At 35.7% G+C, this 14363-nt stretch overlaps 1 protein-coding gene across 20 annotated transcripts in view; it reads right to left on the reverse strand.

The window, feature by feature from the left end:
* The window catches only part of CDC42BPA (CDC42 binding protein kinase alpha), a 323580-nt gene that overhangs the window by 222201 nt on the left and 87016 nt on the right, over nt 1–14363 (reverse strand). For all 20 annotated transcript variants that reach the window (XM_081225007.1, XM_081225002.1, XM_081224995.1 and 17 more), the window contains exon 3: nt 4694–4777. In XM_081225007.1, coding sequence (XP_081081133.1) covers nt 4694–4777 — 84 coding nt within the window. The remainder of the gene's footprint in view (nt 1–4693; nt 4778–14363) is intronic.

A 14363-nucleotide genomic window follows, 5' to 3' on the forward strand; every position in this document is an offset into this window, starting at 1 on the left:
GTCACATAAATCATTTGATAACATCCACAGTTGGCAAATGTGTGAGAAAACAGACATGTTTAAATACTATGAGTGCAAAGATATACTGATCCAACTTTTTTTAGAAGACAATTTGGCAATAGCTATCAAAGTTTAAAGGTATACCCGTCCCACACAACCCAGGAATTCCACTACTGAGGAGTTTAATCTGGGGAGTAGATAAATTCTAGAGTCAGCAGGACGTGAAAATCCCTTAGCGTAAAAATTATCCTTAAAATCCCTTCAACCTCAGCATACACAACCTGGAGTACCTCAGGGTAGCCAACAGCAACATCTCTGATTAACAGTATTTCATAGCCCTTTCTATTTCTATGTTACATTGTATATACTTCTTAGGTGGCGTGACTAGTTCTGATGCACTATTTTCTCTCTTGTTTTGAAATTTCTCTTTGCTAAACACACATAGTTAGATTTGGTGAAATAACCAAATAAAAATAGTAAAAAGGTGGAAATAATCTAAATGCCCATCAATGTTTAAAAAAAAATCATCATACTAAACAATATATCCATTCAGTATAATGAAACTATTAAAAAGAATCAGGTAGGGGGCTTCCCTGGTGGTGCAGTGGTTGGGAGTCCGCCTGCCGATGCAGGCGACACCGCTTCGAGCCGTGGTCCGGGAAGATCCCACATGCCGCGGAGCAACTATGCCCGTGCGCCACAACCACTGAGCCTGCGTTCTAGAGCCCGCGAGCCACAACTACTGAAGCCCGCATGCCTAGAGCCCGTGCTCTACAATAAGAGAAGCCACTGCAATGAGAAGCCTGCGCACTGCAACGAAGAGTAACCCCTGCTCACCACAACCAGAGAAATGTCCGCACGCAGCAACAAGAACCCAACGTGGCCAAAAATAAAATAAAAAATAAATAAATACTTTATTTAAAAAAAAAAAGAATTAGGTAAATGTATAAATATGGAAATGGAAAAATCCAATATATATTATTAAGTGATAAAAGCACTGTGAAAAAAATCAGTCTTTTAATATGATTCCAATATAGTAAAATTTTCTATTAAGGATAAATAAGAAACTCTTAATAATGATTTACTTGCAACAGAAAGACTGGACATCTGAGGGAGGGGAAAAAATGTTTTCATTTTTTTACTTGCTATTTTCTAGAGTGCTTGCATTTTCTTTTTTTACTATACGTAGCAGATCAGGAAGTAGAGGCAGTTCCAATCTAATGACCTCAATTCATTACTACTGTTAACCACTACTGCTACTACTACTACTGGCACATACATGTATAAAAATAATAAAACAGGGCTAACAACAATAACAAAAATAGTAAGACAACAAGCATAAACCAGTACTATCACAGTTAAACTAAGATATATTATTCCTCCACTTATCGTATAGAGACAATTATCTTTATTTAACAAATAAGATAACTGAGCCTTGGAAAGGTTTGACTCTTGAGATGGAGAGCATTTCTGTAAACTACACTGCATCTTCCAACGAAATGAGGAAGCCATCTCCTATATGACTGAAATCAGTAAGAGTTGAATAAATTTGGACTGAAAGTAAAATTCACAGAATAGATTAGGAGAAGTTAAGGGATTGCTGATATACTAACAAAGTTTGTAAATGATGAATCTCTAGAGACATTAATCTTTGTAACTATAAGATTATTTACTAATTATCTATCTGCCAGGTATAGAAAGAGACAAATTTCCTAGTATCTTCAAATAATCCATGTCCCACTAATTATATATCTGTTACATACCTTAAGTAGAAATAAATATGACAAACAGTTTGGAGGTAAATCTCTGAATAGTGTTCTAAAGTATCAACTATACGCAGGTTTAAAAAGTAAGAAATTTTGCTGCTCATTTATAATTCATTAAGCATCATTGGTAGGACCAGTTTTCCCAAATTAGATAAGTAATGATCAGAATGGGTTTCTTTTCAATGTTTTTTTAAAAAAGGATTTGACAATTCAATCACAGAAATATAATTCCATCCTACTTTAAAATCAATTCCTCTTTAAAAGTTTCAATGTAGAATTTCTTCCTAAAAAATGAAAGTTTCAAATAGTTTGAGGCAAGTTCCTTTCAAATACTGAAACAGACTTGTATCCCCTCAAATAAACCCCACTTGATCATGGTGTATGATTTGTTTTATGTATTGCTGAACTCTATTTGCTAATATTTTCTTAAGGATATTTGCATCTATGTTCATGAGGCATATTGAACTTTAACTTTCTTTGTATGGTCCTTATCTGGTTATTCCAACAGAATAATACTGACCTCACGGAATGAGTGACATTCCTTGGGTCCCAAGGCCCCTAGCTTTTCCACCTTCTCTCTGCCTTTCAGAGTCTTTGCATATCTGTTTTATATGTAATGTCCATGGTCTTTAGCTGTACTTAATGGGAAAGATAGGAAGAAGCACATCTATTCCATCTTGCCCCAGAAACAGAACATATTAATGATTTTTAATTCAACAAAATAATATTTAATTTTTAATTATTCCCGTTTTATCTTCAATTTTGCCACTTCCTTCAGTGAGTAATGAAAGTTAAAGCAGTTACACTTTCTTTTCAAAATTCTTCCCCAACATATATACACTACCAAACGTAAAATAGACAGCTAGTGGAAAGCAGCTGCATAGCACAGGGAGATCAGCTCGGTGCTTTGTGACCACGTAGAGGGGTGGGGTAGGGAGGGTGGGAGGGAGGGAGATGCAAGAGGAAAGAGATATGGGGACATATGTATATGTATAACTGATTCACTTTGTTATAAAGCAGAAACTAACACACCATTGTAAAGCAATTACACTCCAATAAAGATGTTAAAAAAAAATTTCTTCCCTGACATATCCAACATCATAAAAAGTAAGTACAAACTTTAATTAAATTTTTTAAAAGTTCTAACCCTGGAACACTAACCCACTACAATTATGAGTTCTGTGAAACAATTAGAACAGAATTCTTTACTAATTTTTAATAATAAGACTTATTGCTCCAACTGCTGGCAATGCTGTCAGCCCTCCAGGCTTTGTCTCAGCCACCGAAAGCCTACTAGTCCAAGGCCACGTCCTTCTGGAGGCAGCCTGTATCCAATGACTAACTGAGGCAAGTGCATAAAGGTCAACCATTTGGCCCAAGGCAGGACAACTCTGAAGGACCATTTCTGCTCCACGGATCCCTGTTGGATCAACAGAGGCTGAAGGGGCAGCTTGACTTCTCCCTGACAAATCGTATTTCACCTCCTTTCCCGTCTGTCAATGTCAATTTCAAAAGCACCCCATAATAAATAGACTGCATACTAAACTCAATCTCAGTGGTTACTACCTGGAAAATATGACCAGTGACAGTAAGGCAATCAGTTTTAGGGAAATACAAAAGTAAATATTGAAGTTATTGAATATAACGGGCACTGGCACATATGTCAGAGAGTGACATAAAACTTTCCAGACACTCTTTTAAACACGATTTTATTACCTCTGTAATTACCTCTGGGAGGTAGAGAGGGGCTGGACTTGGGCGGGGTATAGTCAAAGAGTACTTTAGCTTTATCTGTAATGTGCTATTACTTGTTTTACAAAGAATATATCTGTAATTTCATGTGTGCAGTTTTTTTCAGTAGGCAAATAGAAAAAAAAGACTGAAAGCAAAACTTGCCCAAAATGTTATTAATTCTAAGTGATGGAATACAAGTGATTATTAGTTTCTTCTTTGTGTTTTGTTATTTCTTCAAATTTTCTAAAAGAAAGAAATATTGAAGTATTTACTTTCACTACCACAGTATGTATCTATCATCATGGGAACCATTTTTGCTTTTCCCTATGTATTTGCTGTTTTTCAGGTTGCTACAAGTACTGGTATATACAGAAAGATTTCTAAGGGCTAATTTCTCATTATCCTCTTATGAATCTTACTACCCTCTAGAGCTAACACTCAGCCTACTCAGCAGTATAATCCTTCTGTAAGTTAAAATATTAAAATATTTCCACACCGGTAAGTTCTGCTTCCCTGAGGCCCCTGAATGCCCTACCTATAACAACTCACTATAACCCAGAACAGCAGGAGACCTCCAGAACCACTCCCCAAATTTACGTGTAATGTCAGGTTTGACATACATATCGGCTATTAGATATTTTTAACATCATTCCAGTCAGTCTTTCCCTCAAATCTAGCACCAAGATTAAAATGCTGACAACTCTTGCAACAGCAGATTTTACTCCCATTTTTAATAATATAAAACAAAACATAAATTTAACTGCACAGTCAGCAATAAACAGAATTCTTACAGGCCATATTCAAAATTCCTGCCGAATTTGCTTATAGCAGAATACAGATAAATAATATAAACAAGTTATATCAAACTGGATATCAATCACTACAAAATTTCTTCCTACAAAAGAAACTGGTTTCCACACATCCTTTTAACATAAGTGTCTAAGCCTGACATTCAAAGGGTTTCCATTTGGTTTTCAGATAATATTAAAATAGCATCAAAAATGTAACATTCATCATAACTATATCATAATTGTGAATTACTGAATTTGTCTCTTAGGCCTTAAAAAATAATGCCATCATAGATAAAAGGTTACTAAATGATACTTAAAGACCTATGGGCTCTCTATAATTTTATTTTTCTCTAAAAATATTTCTAAAATATTATTTAAATATTCCAATAATTAGAATCTTACCTCAGCTCTTTTCAGCATTTCCCATTTATTCAATATTTTCATGGCAAATACTTTATCTGCATTTTTTAGTTTCACTACAGCAACCTAGGAAAGGAAATACAACTTTTAAAATGTGACAAATAATACTTTTTTCAGTCATCCATTTTCCTTTTTCCTCTCTGTAAAAAAAAATAAATACCAAAATTATCAGATTTCCATGCAGTTCAAATTCTAAGATCCTAAATCAAATAATATTGTCAGTTGAAAAAGTTACATTAGTGAACATGTGCCAAACAAACAACTGTGTTTTTGAACATGGTGTCGGTTGGTGATTGTATATTATATTCTCGTTTTCAAGTTTTCTGCTCTGGAATTTAAACTCAATATCTACTATCACTAAGAAATTGACCAAAATGTACCAAATGAAATAACTAGAGCTTAAACACTGCATGCCAAATTCCAACGCGATGCTACAGGGAAAGCCAGCTGCCAAAACAAACATGTTTCATGGGGATCAAACAGTATGCCATAAACTGACACGCCACATATTCTTACATACTATACCACAACCCCCAACGTGCGCGCACGCACACACACGCACACACACACACACAACCTAAAGATCAATTAAGGCTAACACATCTACAAATTGCAGACTTCACACATACCTTTCCGACAAAAAAAAAAACAGATATTTCTGTATTTTGTATTTTAGTTATGGATCAAAAAACTGTCAAATACAAATAAGTAATCCCCTATTTTCACTCTCAACAAACTGATTACATTTCTGTTTCTACTTCTCTCCCTCAGTTTGACTAGATAATCTCAAAGGGCCCTTGCAGCTCACTTGGGATGCCATAGAGCAGAGACTGAACTACATAAGATTAGACAGAGGCTGTTTCCAGCCTTTACTGGGGGCGGATGGAGTAGGGGGAAGACAAATACTACTCTAATGTGCAGAAGGAGAAAACAAACTATATACAACATATCTTCAAACAGTTCAAAAGGATAGTTCTAAGCATAGAGAATAGGTTTAAACTCAAGTCCAAAAATTTTTAAATCTTAATAGAAAATGTACATATCAGGGGCATTTAATAAATTTATTTTTGGATCAGAGTGCAATAACAATAATATGACTATATAATTAAAATCAGTGTATAATACTATAATATTATCTAAACTAGAATACATCTTGGTAATTGTCATAAATGGTTATACTAATGACTGTGATTACAGTTTCTCATCAATTAAAATGGTGGGAAGGAAGAAGAAATATCTCAAATTCACATACAGTCACTTTAGTCTTTAGTCATATCTGGTCATATCTGCAGAAATGATGGATCAGTTGGTTCATGTTTAAAGAAAAGGGGCTGTATAAGATATAGAAACAACCTAAATACCCAATGACAGATGAATGGATAAAGAAAATGGAATATTATTCAGCCATAAAAAAGAAGGAAATCTTGCTTTTGTGACAACATGGGTGAACCTAGAGGACATTATGCTAAGTGAAATAAGCCAGAAACAGAAAGACAAAAACTGTATGATCTCACTTCTATGGGAAATCTGAAAAAGGTGGACTCACAGAAACAGAAAATTCTATTTCTAGAATTCTAATTCTAGAAAGGTGGTGAAAGGGGCTGGGAGTTGAGGGAAACGGGGAGATGTTGGTCAAAGGATACAAATTTCCACTTATAAGATGAGAGATGAGTAAGTTCTGGGGGTCTAATGTACAGTATGGCAACTATAGTTAACAGCATTGTATTATATACTTGTAAGTTGTTAGAAAAGTAGATCTAAATGTTCTCACCACAAAAAAAGGTAGGGGGGGAGTGTTGTGATAAAGAGCAAGGAAAAACTTGAAATATTTTTTTCACTAGGATCTCTGAAAGTCTGAAAATGCAAGTTTCACTATTCTGTAGACTCAAATCATATGCTGCACAATTGGGAGCACAAACAGATGGAAGGATAGGAGCACAGAGCTAGACACGCCTACATTTAAGACAGGGAAGAGATAAGGACGGCTATCCCTTAAGCCCTCTCTTATTCTGATTTAGAGAAGAATGGCTGAAAGACTCCAACACTTAGATTTGCCCTTCTCAGGTCATGTGGTGTGAAAAGAACTCCTCCCAGCACTGTGTGATTCACGAATTTTCTATGCCTATGAGTATATAAGTATCTGATGATAACCAGTATAGTAGTAGCAGTATTCACCAACACATATAGAGTGTGTTCTAAATGCCAGTTACTCTTCTAAGAGTTTTATGAAGGTCCACAATCCCTTACCTGCAATTCTAAAAGCCAAAGGGCTTTCACAATTCATTTGGCAACATATACTGACATCAGGCTAAGCATAATTTTGGGGGAGTTTTGTTTTCTTTTTAATCTCAGTGTAAAGATAAACATGCTTCATTGCATAAACACCAATGCATTTGCTTATGAGGTTCTGCTCAAAACCCCAATGGACTGTCATATAAAACAGAGTATACGTATTAAATTATCTTTCTAAAATCCAAATAATATTGGAACCAAAACCACCTCTGGATTATAGAGCTGTGCAGTAGAAATAAGCTAGCACTTACTGAACACTCAAACACTGAGCTAGCACCTATTGTGGCTGTTCAGGGCAGTGGTGATAGCGTGGACTCTACAGCCAGACTCAGGTTATACACAAGTATAAAATATTTAAAACAGGGTCTGGCGTTTTAATAGGTGTTCAATAGGTGTTTAATAGGTGTTCAATAAGCAGTAGCTATTATTATGTGTCAAGCATTGCACTAAGCACATTATAGCCCAATCTCTCAACTGTTGTTTACTCTATCACTAATATGTGGTAGACGTTATACATCCTAATTTCTTCAATTTCTGTAACTAGGAAATAAGAAGCTTTGATCTCTTCAACTTCTAACTTTATAAATTTATACCCATGACACATACATCAACATAGAAATACAGTTAGAAATATCCTCAAATGAACATATATATATACAAATAAAAACTAAGCCACAATATTTACACGTGGTTTCCAACAGTAAAATATTGTAAATAACTTAAATATTCTGAAAGGTGAAAGTGACTGAATATATCACAAACAATAGAAAATTATTAATATTCTTGAAAATGTTGTTAAAGAATACTATTTAATAGGGAAAAGTTCACAATATATTGTTTAAAAGAAGTTCATTAAAATTTGTACACTAAAATTAATATTTTTATATAAAGTATATGGCTATACATTTCTATGCCATATTTATTCTGAGAAAGACAGTCATCAAAACATTTTAAAAATCAGGTATTTCTAGGGGATATGATTTCTATTGCCCTTTCTACATTTTCTGGACAGAACATATAAAATTTGAAGCATGGGATGGGATAGTATGGAATACCATACCTCATCCTGATAATGGAATGACCACTAATTACTGAGGTATTTATAGTGTGGCTGATAATGGCCAAAATGAGACCCATACTACACATCTATGTGATAATCAGGAATGCCACGCTGCTGCAGGGTGAAAAACATTCTCAAAGCTATCTTACAACAGTTTCATGAGCTGCCTAAAAACTCTTCTGGAATGCGGTGGGATGTGGTGAAATAAAAATGTCAGTTCACACAGAACACAAACTTATGGTTATCAAAGGCAAAACGGAGTGAGGGAGGGATAAATCAGGAGTTTGGAATTAGCAGATACAAACTACTATATATAAAATAAACAACAAGGTCCTACTGTATAGCACAGGGAACTACATTCAATATCCTGTAATAAACCATAATGGAAAAGAATATGAAAAATATGTGTCTGTATCACTTTTCTGTACACCAGAGACCAACACAACATTGTAAATCAGCTATACTTCAATTTTTTTAAAAGTAAGTTCAGAAAATATTCTTAAATTATCAAATTGATGACATGATGAGACAAGAATATGAAGTTGATGAAGTGATCAAATAAAACTGATCTTGCTTTTCTCCTTTAACACTACAGATCATTTTCACGTTCATTTCAGTAAAGAAGAAGAAGGAGGAGAAGATTCTCCTAGAAATCTAACTTCAGGTTCTAGATGTTCAAGAACCACAGCTAACTGACATATAAGAGGGTAGTACGTTAAAATGTCCTTTCTTATATAATTTGATCAAAATGAAAAGTACATTTAGTATGGACGGGAAGATTATAAATTTAATACAGATCAAAGACATGTTTTTAAAAACACCAAATATAGAGCTGTTGTCTTTAAAGACAGCATATTAAAAGCACTATGATGGTAGAAAAACTGCAAACGCTACAGAAAAATCAGTAGGTGACAAATGTAAATGAATGAGTTCTTAAACACGATTTAAGAATCATCACTTATAGATACAACATATAACTTAGGAATGATCATACTATATTAAACAGAATTTCAATATCCAAGAAGCAGCTGGCATGCAGTTCTGCAAATCTAGTCTACATTCAATATATCCAGAATTTGCCCTACCTCCTCCTCTAGTCCATACCATTCCCATCTACCATTATGTCTTGCCTGGACTATCCTACCTAGCCGCTCTACTCCTGCTCTCACAGCCCAAAATCTGTTCTCGAAACATCAGCCACAGTGATTCTGTTTAAACTAGCTCAGATCATGACACACTGCTCCAAAACTTCAGTTTCTGATCTCTCTCCATGTAAAAGTCAAAGTCCTTGCTATAACTTATAAGTAGCATGGTCCAACATATTGTGGTCTCCCAGATCTCATATTACTCTCCTCCTAGATCACTCTCTCCAAACATACTGATCACCTTGTTCAATCTCAACTTAGTGTTTTTCCACTTATTATTCTGTAGGTCTCAAGTGGTCTTTCCCCCCTATAGCTACATGGTTTGCTCTCTCCCTCCCTCCCTAAAATGTCATTCTGCCCTTTCACACTTTCTATCCCATTTCTTTGCTTCCTTTTCCCCTTAGCTCTTTTTACTTAACAAACTGTATATTCTATTTATGTATTTTGCTTACTGTTTGCCTCACTCACTAGAACATAAGCTCTATGTGGGTAGGTATTATTTTTTTCTCATTTGTTCACTAGTATGTGCCCAGTGCTTGGGAATCAATAGGTATGCAATAAATATTTACTGAATAAATAACGAGTGATTTGTAATCTATATGAGTGTATATACATAGAAAGTTGAAAGGCATCAATATGCTCAGCTTCAAGTACACTACTAAGTTGATACTGAAACTCATATAAAAATAAGGCATTATGATAAAAGAGATACAATTCTGTATCTTAAGGTTTAAGTGTGTACCAGATTATTCCAGCTCATGTTGCTCTCTTAACAATTATGTATGGCTTTTAAAGTCTCAACTTCACAACTTAGCTTTTATTATCTTTTGTGTATTGTTACTGTTCACTATTTATTGCTCCATGTCTTTGTCTCCTTTTTATCTCTGCTGTATAATGTCTACCATCACTTATTATTAATAATAATAAACAAAAACAACTCATTTATAGGAAGCTTACAGTGACTGGCACTGGGCTGAGCACAATACATATACTGCCAAAATCAATTCCTACACCACTCTAAAGTAGGTTCTACAGTCCTCACTACTTGATTACAGAGCTAGAGTTATTTACTGCTATGAGTACTGAATAGTTCTCCAGGTTCTTGAAGAGATCTTCCCATTCATCATGCCTATAGTCTTGATTCCTATTGTCATGTGAATGGTGATCATTGTTAATATGTATGGAAATCACTGTATTTGTTTTTTATAAACTGTTCTGTTAGTGATCAGTCTGTACTGAAAATATTTACTAAAAAAAATACTGAGTCTCTTTAACAAGCAAACTAAAAACACTACAAAGAGTTCACTAAACCGGCTAGAGGTATCCTCTCTATGGAGTTGCAATTTATACATATAGTAGTGATAGTCAAAATATTTAGAAATTGGTACAGCATAGGCATTGACCAATTAAAGCAGACACTGGCTATAAAAATATAGTATGCCCATGCCAGTGTGCCCCTATGGACTGAAGACTAGCCCATATACAGAGGCTTCAAAGGTGAATCATGCAATATAACTTCAAACGTCTTTCACTCTCCCTTGAATCCCAGGAGAGCCAGGGTACAGAGTTTTTAAGGAAGAATGAACGGCTAAAAATAATTCTCCTTTCAGACCCTAAGACTAGGTTATGCAGACACATTAGGGCCTAGTTATGGTAATTAGAGGAAGCAAGCTAATTAAAAGCTTTTGACACCTGAAGCAGGGGTAGCAGGCCAAAGCAGCAAGCTTTCACAACAAGCTCTGAAGCCCAGAAGCCTTGAAGCTGCCGGAGCAAGGCTGGAGCAGGCAGAAGCGGTGAGCCACCAGGAAACTGTGGACAGGCAACACCCAGGGCGTAAGTTAAAGGTTTTCCTGAAAGCAAAAAGGAAAACCCAGCGTTAAGTTAAGCAGTAACTGACAACAATTGAGTCGTAGAGAGAAGGTTCTTAACTCATAGAGCTGTTGATTTTCAATTATATCTTGCTCCTTTATTATTTCCCATAATTTACGCATTTCTTGTAGGAGGTACATAAAATTATGCTTTCATTTTCAGAGTTTGTTTTTTTTTTTAAAGAAAAAGCATAATTGAGAGAAATGCTGTTTCTGTCAGATATCCATGCCAGAGATGAACCTATCCACTGGGTCTATGTAATACCTAATGACAAATTCCTGATAGAAGACAAAATACTTTGGAGAAAAAAAAATTCTCCTTAGGGCTGTCTTTGCATTTTGAAATCTATAAGTTGATAACTACTACAGGGTATGTAAGGCCACCAGAGATATTTTAACCAGGAATGAATAAGCAGTAAGAACTCATAAACCAGCCAATACTACTTTTCTGTACAAAATTCACTGTGTCTTAAAATAGAGTAAATTATCTACAATCTATTTGTTGCTTTTATTTTACATACTTTAATTGATATACATACAGAGCAAGGAGAGAGGGAGGGAGGAGGGAAGGAGGGAAGGGAGGGAGGGAGGGAGGAAAGAAAGAAAAAAAGGAAGGAAGGAAGGAAGGAAGGAAGAAAGAAAGAAAGAAGGAAAGAAAGAAAGAGAGAGAAAGAAAGAGAGAGAGAAAGGAAGGAAGAAAGGAGAAAAGAAAAGGAAGGAAGGCACCTTCTCATACTAAATCTCAAATATTATCAGTCATGCATTAAATACTCTGAATTGACTCTGGATCACACTGGCCTATGACCAGGAAGGACTTAGTCTACTGACAGCCAGACTGCTGTCTGCAGCAGCCCACTCCTGACCCTGCACCCATTCTTCAATTCTTCCAAGCATTAGGACTATAGAGCAAATATCACTGTCCTTAACTATCTGCCTCACTTAATCCTAATGAGTAACTATAAGCAATTCTCCAGGGCCCTGTCCTTTTCTTCAGTCCCTTTTATGGAAAAAATATATATAAACAAATATACATATTATTTAAGTATTTAAATTATTGCTTTATTTTTTCCATAGTTCAATCTCAACTGAGCCCTAAACCTATCTGCAGCCTCACCATTAATCCTTTGTCCTTTACCAATCTTCTAAAATAACCTGTGCCACCCTGCCACCACCATCTATCCTATCCCTGACCTATCCAAACCTTGCCCTGCAATTAATGACCTGGTAGCCTACTTCACAGAAAATAGATCCTTCACATTCCCTCATACCACCTTTAAATGTTTCTATATTTCTACTTCTCCTTACTTCTTTTCCTTTTGAGCCCAAGGAAGAAGTGTCCCCACCACTTGCAAGGATAACAGTATCATCTGAGATCTTAACGCCAGACTCTCCCCTTCCTTTTCTTCTTTCCCTTGTTCCATTAAAGATTTATTTCTGGACTTCAAGCCTTCTTTCTTATGGCTCCTGAACACCAATTGATAAACTTTTCCATGACCATCTCCCATCCAAAAACAAAACATAAAACAAAAACTTTATTGCCATCCCACCTTCCCCTCAAGAAAGTGATATCACATGCCTTTTTCCACAAGGTATCATTTCTCCATAAAGCACATTTGTAAAGAGTACTATATGCTTGCTTTTTCCACTTGTTCGTCATTCGTTTCTCAGCCTCTTTCAATCACCTATTTCAATCTAGTTGCTATTTCCCTCTACTGGACTGAAATTACTCTCTCAAAGATCAATAATGACCTTCCAAATTCCAAATAAAATATATTGTTCTCAATTCTCATCTGTTTCAACCTCTCTTCACTATTGGACATCACTGACAATCAATATACTTCCCTACTTATTCTTTTTTCTGTAACCTATTAAATGATTTTCCCCAAGGATCCCTACTCCACATTTTTTATATCTCCTCTCCTTCCTGACCTGTATTATCTATTCCATATGCCCTAATTAATATCTCTACGCTGATGACTCCTAAATCCTTATCTCCTAATAGGTAGACCCATACTTCTAGTTACCTATTAGTCATCTCTCTAGAATGTTCAGCAAATATTTCAAATTTAACAAGTCAAAAACCTGCACGTTAAACTCATTTACTCAGGTTGCATACCTCAATCATCCATGATTTCTACCTTTAACTTATCACTGACATCCAAAGTGACTTCTTTAACAATCTGTCTATCCCACCCATCCTTCTTGCCCACTGGCCTGGTTCAAGCCCTCATTATTTCATCTGAAAAATGATAATAGGTTCCTTTTTGACCACCTTACTATATGTTAGACATTATGCTAACTGCTGAGAATACAAAGAAATAAAAGAGCCCTTTGTCTCAAAAATCTCACAGTCCAGTGTGGGAAACATAACTAAACAGATAATTATAGTACAACGTGAAAGGAAAGGTAAAAACAAGGTCCTATAAAAAGCACAGAAGAGAGATTCCTAAGCCAAAAACGCAGGAGAAAGGAGGGAGGTATGTAATCTGTGAATATATATGTTAACATTTCTTGGAAGAGGTTATTGACATGAGTCTTACACAGTGAGCCCCAGAAAAAGGGGACCAAGGGGAGGTCTGACTGGAGAGAGGGAATATTTTGGGAAATGGGGGCAGCATGAGCAAGGCACAGAAGCAAGTGCTATCTGTGCGGGGGACAGGGGTGAAGACAATCAGGGATAATAGGCAGTTTTCTTTCTTAGGAAAGGTTTTCTTCACAGCAGGGAATAGCTAGAAATGAAAGTGAAGGATCCAAATAATGGAAAAGTTTGTATGCCACGCTAATCAACTAGAACCTTAAAATGTAGATAATAGGGAACCATTCTTCATATTTGGTTGTAGCTCCATCACTTTAATAGCTCTGTGGAGAATGGTTCTGAGGCAGGGAAAGAAATGAGAAGATTACAGCAGTAGCTGAGGTGAAAGATATTGAGGACTTAACTAAGGAAGAGAAGAAGAAATTCAAGAAATACTTAGGATAAAAAAACCCCAGTGATTAATTGAATGACGTGGAGGCTAAAGAGTGAGAAATCCAGGATCTCCCTCCCTCTGGTCTCTTCTCTACCAAATCCTTCCTCTACACTATCAGTATTATGTATCTTATCATTCTGATTCTATCACTACTCTGCTTATTAACCTTTGGTAGAACTCCCATTCCTATGAAATAACGTTCCTTAGAATAGCATACCAAATCATTCACTGCATCTGCCCAAGAAAACTTTCAATCCTCATCTTTCACCACCACCAACAAAAACCCTATATTCCAGGCACAAGATTACTAACTGCTCC

Source organism: Mesoplodon bidens, assembly GCF_964165515.1.
Source record: "Mesoplodon bidens genome assembly, chromosome: 2".
Taxonomy (NCBI): Eukaryota; Metazoa; Chordata; class Mammalia; order Artiodactyla; family Ziphiidae; genus Mesoplodon; species Mesoplodon bidens.